We start from the raw sequence: 13,592 nt of genomic DNA on the forward strand, positions 1-13,592 counted from the left end.
AAGGACAGGTAAGTTTCTGTATTTTAAAAGTCAGCAGTTTTTATTTTTTTTTTTAGTTGGAACTCCGCTTTAACTATTTCCTGTCCCCACGCCAAATACCCAATCACAACCAGAGGTACATTTCTATGGATTTTTGAATTCATTTTAAATCTGAATGGGTTTTTGAAAAGATGATAGGATAAGGGGAGTCCTTCAGTAATATAGCGACAATCGTATTTTTAAAATACTGCAGAATAGATCACTGCTACAGAATGTGTGCTGCTATGAAATGTAAGCTCCTCTGTACAGAGACTGATGTGACTGTGGGGGAGGGGACATTATAGTGTAAGCTCCTCTGTGCAGAGACTGATGGGACTGGCTCAGTGATCTCTGTGCAGCACTGCGGTATATGTCAGAGCTATATAAATGTATAATAATAATAGTGTGCGACTGTGGGGGGGGACAGAGTGTAAGCTCCTCTGGTACAGAGACTGATGTGACTGTGGGGGAGGGGACATTAGAGTGTAAGCTCCTCTGGTACAGAGACTGATGTGACTGGCTCAGTGATCCCTGTACAGCACTGCGGTATATGTCAGAGCTATATAAGTGTATAATAAATAATAGTGTGTGACCGTGGGGGAGGGGACATTAGAGTGTAAGCTCCTCTGGTACAGAGACTGGTGTGACCGGCTCAGAGTTCTGTACAGCACTGCAGTATATGTCAGAGCTACTGTATATTCATGTAGAATAATAATAGTGTGCGACTGTGGGGGGGGGAGGGGGCATTAGAGTGTAAGCTCCTCTGGGACAGAGACTGATGTGACTGTGGGGGAGGGGACATTAGAGTGTAGGCTCCTCTGTACAGAGACTGATGTGACTGTGGGGGAGGGGACATTAGAGTGTAGGCTCCTCTGTACAGAGACTGATGTGACTGGCTCAGTGTTCTCTGTACAGCACTGCGGTATATGTCAGAGTTATATAAATGTATAATAAATATTAGTGTGTGACTGTGAGGGAGGGGACATTAGAGTGTAAGCTCCTCTGGTACAGAGACTGGTGTGACTGGCTCAGTGTTCTGTACAGCACTGCAGTATATGTCAGCACTCTATATTTTATAATATTAATAGTGTGTGACTGCGGAGGCACATTAGAGTTTAAGCTCCTCTCCTGCAGAGACTGATATGAATGGCTCAGTGTTCTCTGTACAACATGTCCGTTATGTTAGTGGAAATCACCTCCTGTACTCACACTTTGCTGTTTGGCCTCCAGACTTGAACGAACCTTCTCGCTGTTCTCAATCTCTGTAACGATTTCAGCAGCTATGAAAACAAACCGAACGTGTTAGGAAAAGAGCAGCACGGGCTGGAAGAACTAGACTGGAGAACAGCGAACGTCTTCGAGTCAAACGTGTATCGGAATTCATTATGTAGGATTGTTTTTAGGTCAAGTAGTGAGATAGAAGAACGGTTCCGTCTGATGCTCCTCTTTTCTCAGCTCTCAGGAAATATCTGCACTTATAGGACTACAAAAGAGTAAGAGCTGGAACTATACAGATATGTACTGAGAGAGGTTTAATACATTCTTCATCCTGCAAAAGGTGCAGATGGTAGAGTGACTCATTATATACAGTAAGAGCAGCACTTTGTATTATGAAGAGCTTTTGAAATCCAAACTCAACCAATTAAAACTTGCACTCCATAGAGAAGACAGAACTGCCCTGAATCAGTGGCCCAGAACCCCCATGTGAAGATGCAGCTTTTCCAATTTAGAAAATAAATATATATATATATATCCCCTGCTGATTTTGAATGTGCGCCCCTCACAAAGAAGCGATCGGTCTAAAAATCGAATGTTCGGTGTATTGTAACACTGAGAGACAGAAAACAACAAATTCAGCAGAAATGCGTCTAACAAATGATGACTGATCTGCATGTTCATGAGGGAAAGAAGGATTTGATCCCCTATCATTCAGCAGGATTTCTGGCTCCCAGGTGTCTCTCATACAGGTAACAAGCTGAGATTAGAAGCAGTCTCTTAAAGGGAGTGCTGCTAATCTCATTGTGTTACCTGTATAAAAGACACCTGTCCACAGGAGCAATCAAACCATCAGATTCCAAACTCTCCACCATGGCAAAGACCAAAGAGCTGTCCAAGGATGTCAGGGACAGGATTGGAGACCTACACAAGGCTGGACTGGGCTACCAAACTATGGCCAAGCAGCTTGGTGAGAAGGTGACAACAGTTGGTGCAATCATTCACAAATGGAAGAAACACAAAACAAGTGTCAGTCTCCCTAGGTCTGGTGCACCATGCAAGATCTCACCTCGTGGAGTGTCAATAATCATGAGAACAGTGAGGAATCATCCCAGAACTACACGTGAGGATCTTGTCAATGATCTCCAGGCAGCTGGGACCACAGTCACCAAGAAAACAATTGGTAACACACTACGCCGACAAGGACTGAAATCCTGCAGTGCCGCAAGGTCCCTCTGCTCAAGAAAGTACATGTCCAGGCCCGTCTGAAGTTTGCCACTGAACATCAAATCTTGGGTGAGAACCTTCTTCCCTCAGCCAGGCATTGAAAATGGGTGGTGGATGGGTGTTCCAGCATGACAATGACCCAAAACACACGGCCAAGGGAACAAAGGAGCGGCTCAAGAAGAAGCACATTAAGGTCCTGGAGTGGCCTAGCCAGTCTCCAGACCCTCATCCGATTGAAAATCTGTGGAGGGAGCTGAAAGTTTGAGTTGCCAAACGTCAGCCACCAAACCTTAATGACTTGGAGAGGATCTGCCAAGAGGAGTGGGCCAAAATCCCTCCTGAGATGTGTGCGAACCTGGGGGCCAACTCCAGGAAACGTCTGACCTCTGTGATTGCCAACAAGGGATTTGCCACCAAGTACGAAGTCATGTTTTGTGAAGGGGATCAAATTCTTATTTCCCTGATGAACATGCAGATCAGTCATCATTTGTTAGACGCATTTCTGCTGAATTTGTTGTTGTATTCTGTCTCTCAGCGTTACACCGAACATTCCATTGTTAGACCGATCATTTCTGTGTGAGGGGCGAACATTCAAAATCAGCAGGGGAGCAAATATGCATTTCCTTCACTGTGTGTATATATATAGATATAGATAGATAGATATACACACACACACATATATACACACACACTTACCTTATACCCAGCTTCTGCTTATAGCACTTAGATATATGGGTGACGTCAGGGTCCATTTTGGAGACATTAAAGATCCCAAATCTGGCGATCAATTGCTCCTGCATTGTGTAGGAGAATCTTCTGATGAGATCTGGGATCCCTTTTGTCCCCAGGATCTTGCAGGAAGGCCTAGGACGTCACCCTCTTTTGGGCATGAGCCGGGTATAAAGCAAATATGAGTTTTAGCTTTTCTCCTCGGGTGTTTTTTTCTTTGTAAACATGGAAATAGGTGTTTTTACATTGGGTGTGTAACAATATTAAAGGGTAACATCATTTTCGTGAGAAAAAAGTAGCAGAATAAAAATAATCTACACAATTGCAACACAAGTCATTGTAATGGAATATTTAAAATAAACTTTCCTTTTCAGTCTGCTGTTATTTTTTGTAAAATTCAATGCAATATGGAAACCCGTGTTCTGTACACCCCCACCCACCCACCCATCCAGAATGTAATTTCACACTTGTGTGATTGGCTGATTTTCTGCACCAAGTCAGATTTTGAGCATCCCGAGCAACAAAAATTTAATTTTTGGTGAGATACTCCCAAAAGGGAAATCACATCTAAAAAGGATGCTGACCCTGCCACTTTCCTCAATAGAGCCCTGCAAGTGCAGCAGCTGATTAATAATTATAAAGTCACTCCCAGATTCACTCAGCACAGGACACAGACAATCCGCTATTTCTTCAGAATAACAAAAAGGTATACTTGTGCTCATAGATTTGCATACCCTGGCAGCAATCGTGACATTTTAGCACTGGTATTGAAAATAGGACTGATAATGTGAAAAAACTCTCTTGTGATCATATGAAGCCGTTTATTACCACATCACAGGTTAGATACTGAGCCATGGGGAGCAGAAAAGAACTGTTACAAGGTAATGAAACTTTATAAAGGTGGAAAATGATATAAAGATATCCAAAGCCTTGAATATGCCAGTCAGTGCTGTTCAATCACTCATTAAGTAGTGGAAAATTCGGGGATCTCCTGTTACCAAGCCAAGGTCAGGTAGACCAAGAAAGATTGCAGCCACAACTGCCAGAAAAATTGTTCGGGATACAAAGAAAAACCCACAGGTAACCTCAGGAGAAATACAGGCTGCTCTGGAAAAAGAGTGTGGTTGTTTCAAGGAGCACAATACAACACTTACTCATAAAAATGAGCTGCATGGCCGAGTTCCAGAAAGAAGCCTTTATTGCGCAAATGCCACAAAAAAGTTACAATATGCTCGACAACACCTTGACACGCCAACTTCTGCCACACTGTAATCTGGAGTGACGAGACCAAAATAGAGCTTCATGGGCACAGCCCTAAGCGCTATGTTTGGAGAGGGGTCAAAAAGGCCTATTGCATCAAGAATACCATCCCCACTGTGAAGCATGGTGGTGGCTCACGGATGTTTTGGTGGTGTTTGAGCTCTAAAGGCACGGGGAATCTTGTGAAAATTGATGACAACATGTTATTTGAAAATACTGGCAGACAATTTGCATTCTTCTGCACATGGGACACTCTTGGACTTTCCAGCACGATAATGACCCTAAACAAAAAGGCCAAGTGGTTAGAGAAGAAATAGGTCCGTTTGTACAATCAACATAGTTGATGGTGGATCTAAAGCAGATGGCACAATCAGATATTGTATGTAAGGGGTGGGCAACTGCAGCCCACCAGCTGTTGTGGAACTACATATCCCATGAGGCATTGCAAGACTGACAGCTACAGGCATGACTCCCAGAGGCATGATAGAAAGACTGGGAAGCACTCCTAGGAGGCAGAGGAATGATAGGAAGACTGGGAAGCACTCAGAGGTAGACGCATGATAGAAAGACTGGGAAGTTCTTCTAGGAGGCAGAGGTGTGATAGAAAGACTGGGAAGCACTCAGAGGCAGAGGCATGATAGGAAGACTGGGAAGACCTTCTAGAGGCAGAGGCATGATAGAAAGACTGGGAAGCACTCAGAGGAGCAGAGGAATGATAGAAAGACTGGGAAGCACTCAGAGGCAGAGGAATGATAGGAAGACTGGGAAGACCTCCTAGAGGCAGAGGAATGATAGAAAGACTGGGAAGCGCTCCTAGAGGCAGAGGAATGATAGAAAGACTGGGAAGCACTCAGAGGCAGAGGTGTGATAGAAAGACTGGGAAGCACTCCGAGGAGCAGAGGCATGATAGAAAGACTGGGAAGCACTCAGAGGCAGAGGCATGATAGAAAGACTGGGAAGCGCTGCTAGAGGCAGAGGCGTAATAGAAAGACTGGGAAGCACTCCTAGAGGCAGAGGAATGATAGAAAGACTGGGAAGCACTCCGAGGAGCAGAGGCATGATAGAAAGACTGGGAAGCACTCCTAGGAGCAGAGGCATGATAGAAAGACTGGGAAGCACTCCGAGGAGCAGAGGCGTGATAGAAAGACTGGGAAGCACTCCTAGAGGCAGAGGCGTGATAGAAAGACTGGGAAGCACTCCGAGGAGCAGAGGCGTGATAGAAAGACTGGGAAGCACTCCTAGAGGCAGAGGAATGATAGAAAGGCTGGGAAGCACTTCTAGAGGCAGAGGAATGATAGAAAGACTGGGAAGCACTCCTAGAGGCAGAGGAATGATAGAAAGGCTGGGAAGCACTCCTAGAGGCAGAGGAATGATAGAAAGACTGGGAAGCACTCCGAGGAGCAGAGGCATGATAGAAAGACTGGGAAGCACTCCGAGGAGCAGAGGCATGATAGAAAGACTGGGAAGCACTCCGAGGAGCAGAGGCATGATAGAAAGACTGGGAAGCACTCCGAGGAGCAGAGGCATGATAGAAAGACTGGGAAGCACTCCGAGGAGCAGAGGCATGATAGAAAGACTGGGAAGCACTCCTAGAGGCAGAGGCATGCTGGAGGGCCACAGTTGCTTCCCCCTTTCATACAATCTGATTGTACAATCTCCTTTAGATCCACCATCAACTATGTAGTGCAAGAGTGCTTGATTTGACAAGGTGTGTCCTTTAGCGTTTGGTAGCTCTAAAGGAAATTGTTCCTTTAGTCAGATTGTATAGTATATGTCCAGTAAGATGACTTTTGCACACGTCATAGATCTGTTGAACTAAGGTGGCCCTCAAAATCGTCTAAAACCGTAAACACCGGAAGACCCAAATGTGTTTAGCCCTTATCCTTCTCCATAACAGCGCTAGCTTTATTTATAACATACAGGTGAACGTTAAACAAATGTGGCATTTCACTTTAAATCGCTCCATCCCCGAAGCCTGGAAATAAGGCACGTCTCCCTCATTTACTTGCATCAATGGTTAGCTGCAGAGCGATTGCGATTTTATTGGATGTGACTAAAGAGATTAAGCTAAACACACGGCGAAACATTTTGTTTTCCTCCGGCCTAAACACATTACGGCAGAGCTGGAATAATAACAGGACCTCTAGGCTCAGCAATACGATGATGAAAAGTAATAAAGGACTGCAGGCTTCCTGTACGAGAGTCATCTCACTACAGTCATTGGGCAGGTCCTCCGAAGGTGATGGGAGTCGAGGTGGAGAAGCTCTTTCAAAGCACTGAAAAGGGACACCTGAAAAGCTCATTGGTTAAATTCGAGAGTTTAACCACTTCCCGTCCGGCCCATGTATATAAACGGCCAGACGGGAGCAGTGCAGGGGTGGGTGGCCGTTTATAAACGTCCTTCATGCTCCCTGCTTGTGCAAACTCCCTGGGAGCGCGCAGCACCACGATCTGGTGCCTGGACACAGCAGAACACCGATCGTTGTACGGGACCCTCTGTGTGGCCAATCAGTGATCACATGAAGAGTAGTAAGCAAGATGTCACTTCTGACATCATTGCTTACTATGTGTGAAATCTGTGAATGATCACAGAGATCACATGGTACAGGGCTATTCACAACAGCCTTGTACAATGTGACAAGGAGCACCCAGCTAGGGGAAGGGGGGGGTGGTGAAGGGGCCCGGCTAGGGGAAGGGGGGGGAGGGTGAAAGAGCCGGGCTAGGTGAAGGGGGGGAGGGTGAAGGAGCCTGGCTAGGGGAAGGGGGGAGGGTGAAGGAGCCCGGCTAAGGGAAGGGGGGTTGTGGAGGATCCCGGCTAGGGGAAGGGGGTGGTGGAGGATCCCGGCTAGGGGAAGGGGGTGGTGGAGGATCCCGGCTAGGGGAAGGGGGTGGTGGAGGATCCCGGCTAGGGGAAGAGGGTGGTGGAGGATCCCGGCTAGGGGAAGGGGGGTGGTGGAGGATCGCGGCTAGGGGAAGGGGGTGGTGGAGGATCCCGGCTAGGGGAAGGGGGTGGTGGAGGATCCCAACTAGGGGAAGGGGGTGGTGGAGGATCCCGGCTAGGGGAAGGGGGTGGTGGAGGATCCCGGCTAGGGGAAGGGGGTGGTTGAGGATCCCGGCTAGGGGAAGGGGGTGGTTGAGGATCCCGGCTAGGGGAAGGGGGGGTGGAGGATCCCGGCTAGGGGAAGGGGGGGGTGGAGGATCCCGGCTAGGGGAAGGGGGGTGGAGGATCCCGGCTAGGGGAAGGAGGGGGGTGAAGGAGCCCAAGCTAGGGAAAGGATGGTGGAGGATCCCGGCTAGGGGAAGGGGGGTGGTGGAGGATCCCGGCTAGGGGAAGAGGGGTGGTGGAGGATCCCGGCTAGGGGAAGAGGGGTGGTGGAGGATCCCGGCTAGGGGAAGAGGGGTGGTGGAGGATCCCGGCTAGGGGAAGGGGGGTGGTGGAGGATCCCGGCTAGGGGAGGGGGGTGGTGGAGGATCCCGGCTAGGGGAAGGGGGGGTGGAGGAGACCGGCTAGTGGAAGGGGCAGGGGGGGGGTGAAGCAGCCCGGCTAGGGGAAGGGGGGCAGAGGAGCCTGGCTGGGGGGGGGCAGAGGAGCCCGGCTGGGGGGGGGGGGCAGAGGAGCCCGGCTGGGGGGGGGGGGGCAGAGGAGCCTGGCTGGGGGGGGGCAGAGGAGCCCGGCTGGGGGGGGGGGCAGAGGAGCCCGGCTGGGGCGGGCAGAGGAGCCCGGCTGGTGGGGGAGGGAGGCGCCCAGCTACGGGAGGGCGAATGATCGGAGGAGCTCAGCTTTGAGGATCAATTACAGTGACTGCAGTTATTCACTTGGTCCATAACAGTATTTGATTACAATGTACAAATATATCAAAGGTGACTAAAGTAACTGTAAAAGTGAAAAGTGAGTCCCTATGGAGGACACACGGTTACTATTTGAGGTTAGAAGAAAAGAGGATGAACCTAAGATCATGGAAAGGGTTCATTACTGTTAGAGTAAAATATGGTACTCGTTTCCCCAGGAAGAGGTACTGGCTGAGAGTGTTGAGAACTTCAAATCTTCCTCAGGAAGTAGAATATACAGTACATGACTCTTGGGGTTGTTACACACACACAGGTCACACACACGCACATGGGTCACACACACACGCACGCGTATCTAATAAACTATGTAACTACGCAAACATCCAGGGGTGGGGAGAAGGGTGTAATGGGAGTCCTGGGCCATCCTCAGATTAGATAGGCCAAGTATTGGATGAGGTGGAGACTGTGACATCATTGCCTCACCTCTCCGCCTCATCCAGTCAGAGAATGCCTTGCATTCATTCAGCAAATATAAATCATTTTCTGTGTTCACAATATATCACACCACTGCCAAGCACGGGACCCAGAAGCAAGTGAAGATCGCCGTAGTAGTGGTGTAGTAGTGTCTACTTCAGTGATTTCCAGCTTCCAGGGGCATCGGCCAGGTATGGTATATACATAGTTACATTGGTCCAAATATATGGTAACGATAGGACGGGTTCATTCAGTGAAAATGACCATCTTGCCGAAATTGTTATATTCTTTTCGCACCCTCCCAGTGCGGGTTCCCCCTTATTTTCTTCGGTTGCTTCAGGCGAAGTTTATGCGTTTTATCTGGGCCAATAAACACCCCAGAGTCTCTAGAAATACACTTTTTGCTCATAGACTCCAGGGTGGTCTTGGGGTACCTGATGTAACTAAGTATTATCAGGCGAGCCGGATTGCCCCGCTGTCTATGTTGCACGCTTCCTCTGATGTTCCTCTCTGGGTCCTGCTGGAACTACCTAATTGTGCCCCTATCGCACTGTCGACACTTCTATGGCTTCCCCCTGCCCTGCGCCCTATGGCGCTGAGCCCGAAGTTGCTCCATGGCCTACAAGTCTGGGACTCGGTACGTTACTCCAGTGGCCTGATGTCACCCTTCTTGCCCTTGCTTCCAATCGTTAACAACCCTCTTTTCCCGCCGGGTCTAGATCACCCGAGGGCATTTTCTTGGTGGGTGGCTCATGGTTTCTCACAGGTGCAACACTTTTTGATTTTTCGGTCCTTTCCCACCTGGAATGTCCTTCTGGATTCTCGAGATGTTCCCCCAGCGGAATTTTTTCGGTACCTTCAATTGCGGCACTGGTTGCTTTCGCTGAGAGCCACTTCTGCTTTCCCATATCAGAAATCTGCCTTTGAACGGCTTTGCCAGCAGCGCCCGGGCGCCCCGGGCCTTATCTCCCTTCTTTACGCAGCTTTGAACAGACGCTCGTCGCACACTTCTCTTTCATATGTTGTTCAGTGGGAACGTGACCTGGGAGTGGCTGTGGATCCGGAGGACTGGAATAGGGCCTGGTCCCTCATAGCTAAATGTTCATTTAATACGACCACGCTGGAGGCAGCCTATAAGGTATTGTTTCGTTGGTACTGGGTTCCGGCTCGTCTGGCCCAGGCTAACCCTGCCTGTAGTGATCGATGTTTTCGGGGTTGCGGCCATCGTGGCGATGTACTGCATATCTGCTAGTCATGCCCGAGGTTGGTTCGTTTTTTGGTCTCGTGTGTTTGGCCTCCTTTTCACTTTGTTCCATCTCTCCATACGCCGGGACGCTCGGTATGCTTTGCTTCATTGCCCCATACCGGGCCTCTTGGCTCGTCAGCAGCGATTGGCTTCCTATTTGTTTTTATCAGCCACTAGGACAATTGCTCAGGCCTGGAAGAGTCCGTTTTTCAGAGGGTGCGGGATCGTATGACTACTATGATGCTCAACGAACAGATGTCGAGTATATGCAACGACTCTCAACATAAATTTTTGAAAATATGGGAGCCGTGGTTGCAATACGCCTTTCCCACGCTCCCCCCGGCCAGTGTGGGGAGGTAATGGAGTTTGGTATTGGCGCTCGTGGACCCCTGCTCTTTGGTGTGTGTGTTTTTTTTTTTTTCTCTTTCCTCTCTGTTCTTTTTCTCTCTTTTTTGTTTGTTTTGGTGTGACAGTGGACAGCTGCCTTTAGTTGCGTTAGTCAGCGTTTCACTGATGTTATTGTAACCTATGTGCCATTGATAGCCCCTACGTGGGCATACGTTTTGCCTTATTAGAATTAGAGCGTTGTCTGCTCTATTATGCCTTTTTTATCGGTGCAATTGATCGCCCCTGCGTGGGCGTGTTTTGTTGCCTCTGTTTTATACTGTTTAAAATTAATAAAAACCATTGAAATACAAATATATGGTAACAGTATACCACACCTGGAATCCATCTTTAAAGATGGCGTTTTAGTTCCATCAATCTTCAGAGAGCCTTTTGAAACTTTTTTGGTCTTAGTATTCAGTCTTTTCCAGCTGTTATTAGTATCACAGCTAATATGCATTTCCTTGCCAAATCAGTCATTAGCTTTGTTTTTATCTAAATAGAAGCTCCAAAAACACAAAAATAATGAAGCGGTTATAATGTTAACCCATGAATGATCGGGGTCCAAACAAATCTTAAAGCAGCATCAAACCCAAAACCATAAATGAAATATATTGCAGCTTCAATCATTAGATGTGGCAGCTGCATTCGTTTTCTTTCTTTTTAGGCTTTTTCCCCCCTCTGTTTTCACCTAGCGATCTGGCCACTACCACACCTCCTGTATTAGAGCGCCCCCACTCTGGATGAAGGAGTACAGGGGGCACCTTTGGAGAGCAGCACTGTCAGTCTGAGGGGGAAGGGAGTGTTAGATGTACTAGCAGATTTAAATACACTACACATTGAAGCTGAACTCCAGTTCACACTTTATAATCAGTTACAGCAAACAGTTTTTTTTCCTTTTGGGATGAAGGTTTTTCCATCTATAACAGCGGATCAAGTACCCGTCAGTGCTTAAATGGTTTGTCTCAACCCTGTAACTGGGAGAGCGCTTATTCTTATGAAAAACAACAGACTTGCTGGCTGGATCACCAGATGAAAACAGAAGAAAGCAAGTCTAAAAAAGAAAACTAATGCAACCATTACATCTAAGAATTAGCAAGTGGCAATATAATGAATGTTTGCTTCTGGGTTTTATACCTGAATGCAGTTTGCAACTTTGAAATGTGCCAGTAAAACTGTACCTATCATCGTGACTGCTTCGTGTTTCCAGGTGAATTATACCTGGTTGTATCAAGACAAATAGGACTTTCATCAGGTGATAAGTGATCATGTCCATCTTCATATATTTATTTTTACTATTATCAAAGGAAAACTGACCCAAAAGAGTAAAAAAAAAAATGTTTTGTACTTTTAACTGTTCATTTCCTGTCATTACCATGACCTACCATCAAGGAACAACCCAAAACAAATTCACCTGCTGTAGCAATCGTACCCACAGAGATGGACACGGTTCAAACATTTTGCTCCAACCTCCATCTTGGCAAAGGATCATCCATCTTGTACAAACATATCTTTCCTCATCCCCCCCCCCCCCTCCGAGATCCACAGTGACATGTGGTCGGGGTGTGTGTTGGAAGGCAGGCCAGAGCAAAGCAGAAGCTCCGAGCTATAAAACCTCTCTGAGCTGGGTGCCGGGCTGTCCAAGAAACTGTGCAATCTGGCACCTCATAAAAGGATAACCCAAGCCTTCCCCTGAGTTCAAAGACACTCCAGGGAAATCATAAACTAGATACCACTTTTAAAATCCATCTTCCCCCTATGTCTCTTATCTTGGAATATGAGAGACTTACAGAAAAACCAGGCATATCTTCAGATTGCTCACGAGAAGACAATCCGTTTGATATGTCACACTCCTTGGCTGGAATATATAAGAAAGCAGAACATTACATCTCTTGAACCATTCCAGTATGTATTTCATATCTAACCGTTCCGCAGATGTGTCTGCATAATAATCTACCCGCGGGTGGAATGTTACTTGTGCCTAGGAAAAGTTATGAGCCAAAATATAAGCTAAGAGAGTTTGGTTCTAGCTTGGATCTCCGCTTAGACACCCCTCCCCAAATGAGGCATTGGTCCTTGGCTTCAGAGACACCCCCTGCTGGGGGGAATACAAAATAGGCTGTCAGGCCTAAGAGTTGAATTTGAAGAAATCTCCCTTTTAACGTCAGAACCAACTTGGGAGACCGTGCCCTTTTGCTCTGAAACTTGATCTGCTTAACCCAGGACTTTTGGCAAGTACTCTACCTCTCAAAACTTCTGTTACCTTTTTGCTGTGTTATTGCTCTCTGTATATTTATATATATATATATATATTGGTTACATCTTTTTTCTGTAAATATTTTTATTGCACCCTTTTGACCATTTAGTAATAAATCTTTCTTTCTGAAAGTGTTGAACTGTTTCTATAACTCTTTAATGCAACTTACGTACTCCTGCCGCTGAAGAGCGCTACTGTGTGGGTTTAACCTTGATATACAAACGATTATCCAATCATCCTAGTGTTATTGCTGATATTACCGAGTTTCCTCTTTCTCTGTACAAAAAGGAGGTGGTGGCAGTGTGAAGGGTCAATTGCGAAATTTACCTGACCCAGTAACAATCGCACTCAGGCTGCCGGTACATCGATTTGTGGTCCATTCGCTGGAAAATCGTTGAGCAGGGTGCAGCTGGGCGTGGCATTGTTACGCACGTGACATTGCGGTTTTAGATTGGCTAGTCCTTCGGTCACGAGTTTGATGAGAAGGTCAGGGGTCTGACGCGCGATCGTCACACCTGCTCCTGACAATCGCAGTAAATACCACCCTCTTGTATCGAACTGTATTATTGCTGCATTGTCTCTGTTATATTGTAAAGTGCTAAGCAAACTGTTGGCGCCATATAAAAAAAACAACCCATACAGTACATTAATGCATGAACAATTCCGTACTTTATCCCTTAAGGCCCCATTTCACATGGGCTTTCTGATTAGGTCTGCCTGTCAGCCAAATTTCAAGCAGGTTGATGGACAGGTGCATGTACTTACCTCTGAGTCTGTCCAGGTCCAGAAAGAAAAAAAAAAAAAAAGGAAGGGGACTGCACCTTTTTCTATTTTTTATTACCTAAATGTGACAGATTGAGGGGAGCCTGATATAAATGGTCAGGAGTCAGTTTACAATAGACAGCCCATAAGTCCACCACAGTCTGCTTTCAGAATCTGGACAAGAAGCTAAAACGGGCACAAAGGTGACATCCACCCCACCTTGTACTCCAA

At 47.0% G+C, this 13,592-nt stretch overlaps 1 protein-coding gene across 1 annotated transcript in view; it reads right to left on the reverse strand.

Moving 5' to 3' along the window:
• RAD18 (RAD18 E3 ubiquitin protein ligase) overlaps window positions 1–13,592 on the reverse strand; it is a gene marked incomplete at its 3' end in the record, with an annotated part of 168,761 nt that overhangs the window by 60,778 nt on the left and 94,391 nt on the right. Inside the window, exon 4 of the mRNA XM_089666961.1 lies at window positions 1,228–1,298. Within this exon, the coding sequence (XP_089523087.1) occupies window positions 1,228–1,298 (71 nt within the window). The remainder of the gene's footprint in view (window positions 1–1,227; window positions 1,299–13,592) is intronic.

The sequence above is a fragment of the Staurois parvus genome, unplaced genomic scaffold (genome assembly GCF_062004578.1).
Source record: "Staurois parvus isolate SC_StPar_1 unplaced genomic scaffold, SC_StPar_1.0 ptg002940l, whole genome shotgun sequence".
Taxonomy (NCBI): Eukaryota; Metazoa; Chordata; class Amphibia; order Anura; family Ranidae; genus Staurois; species Staurois parvus.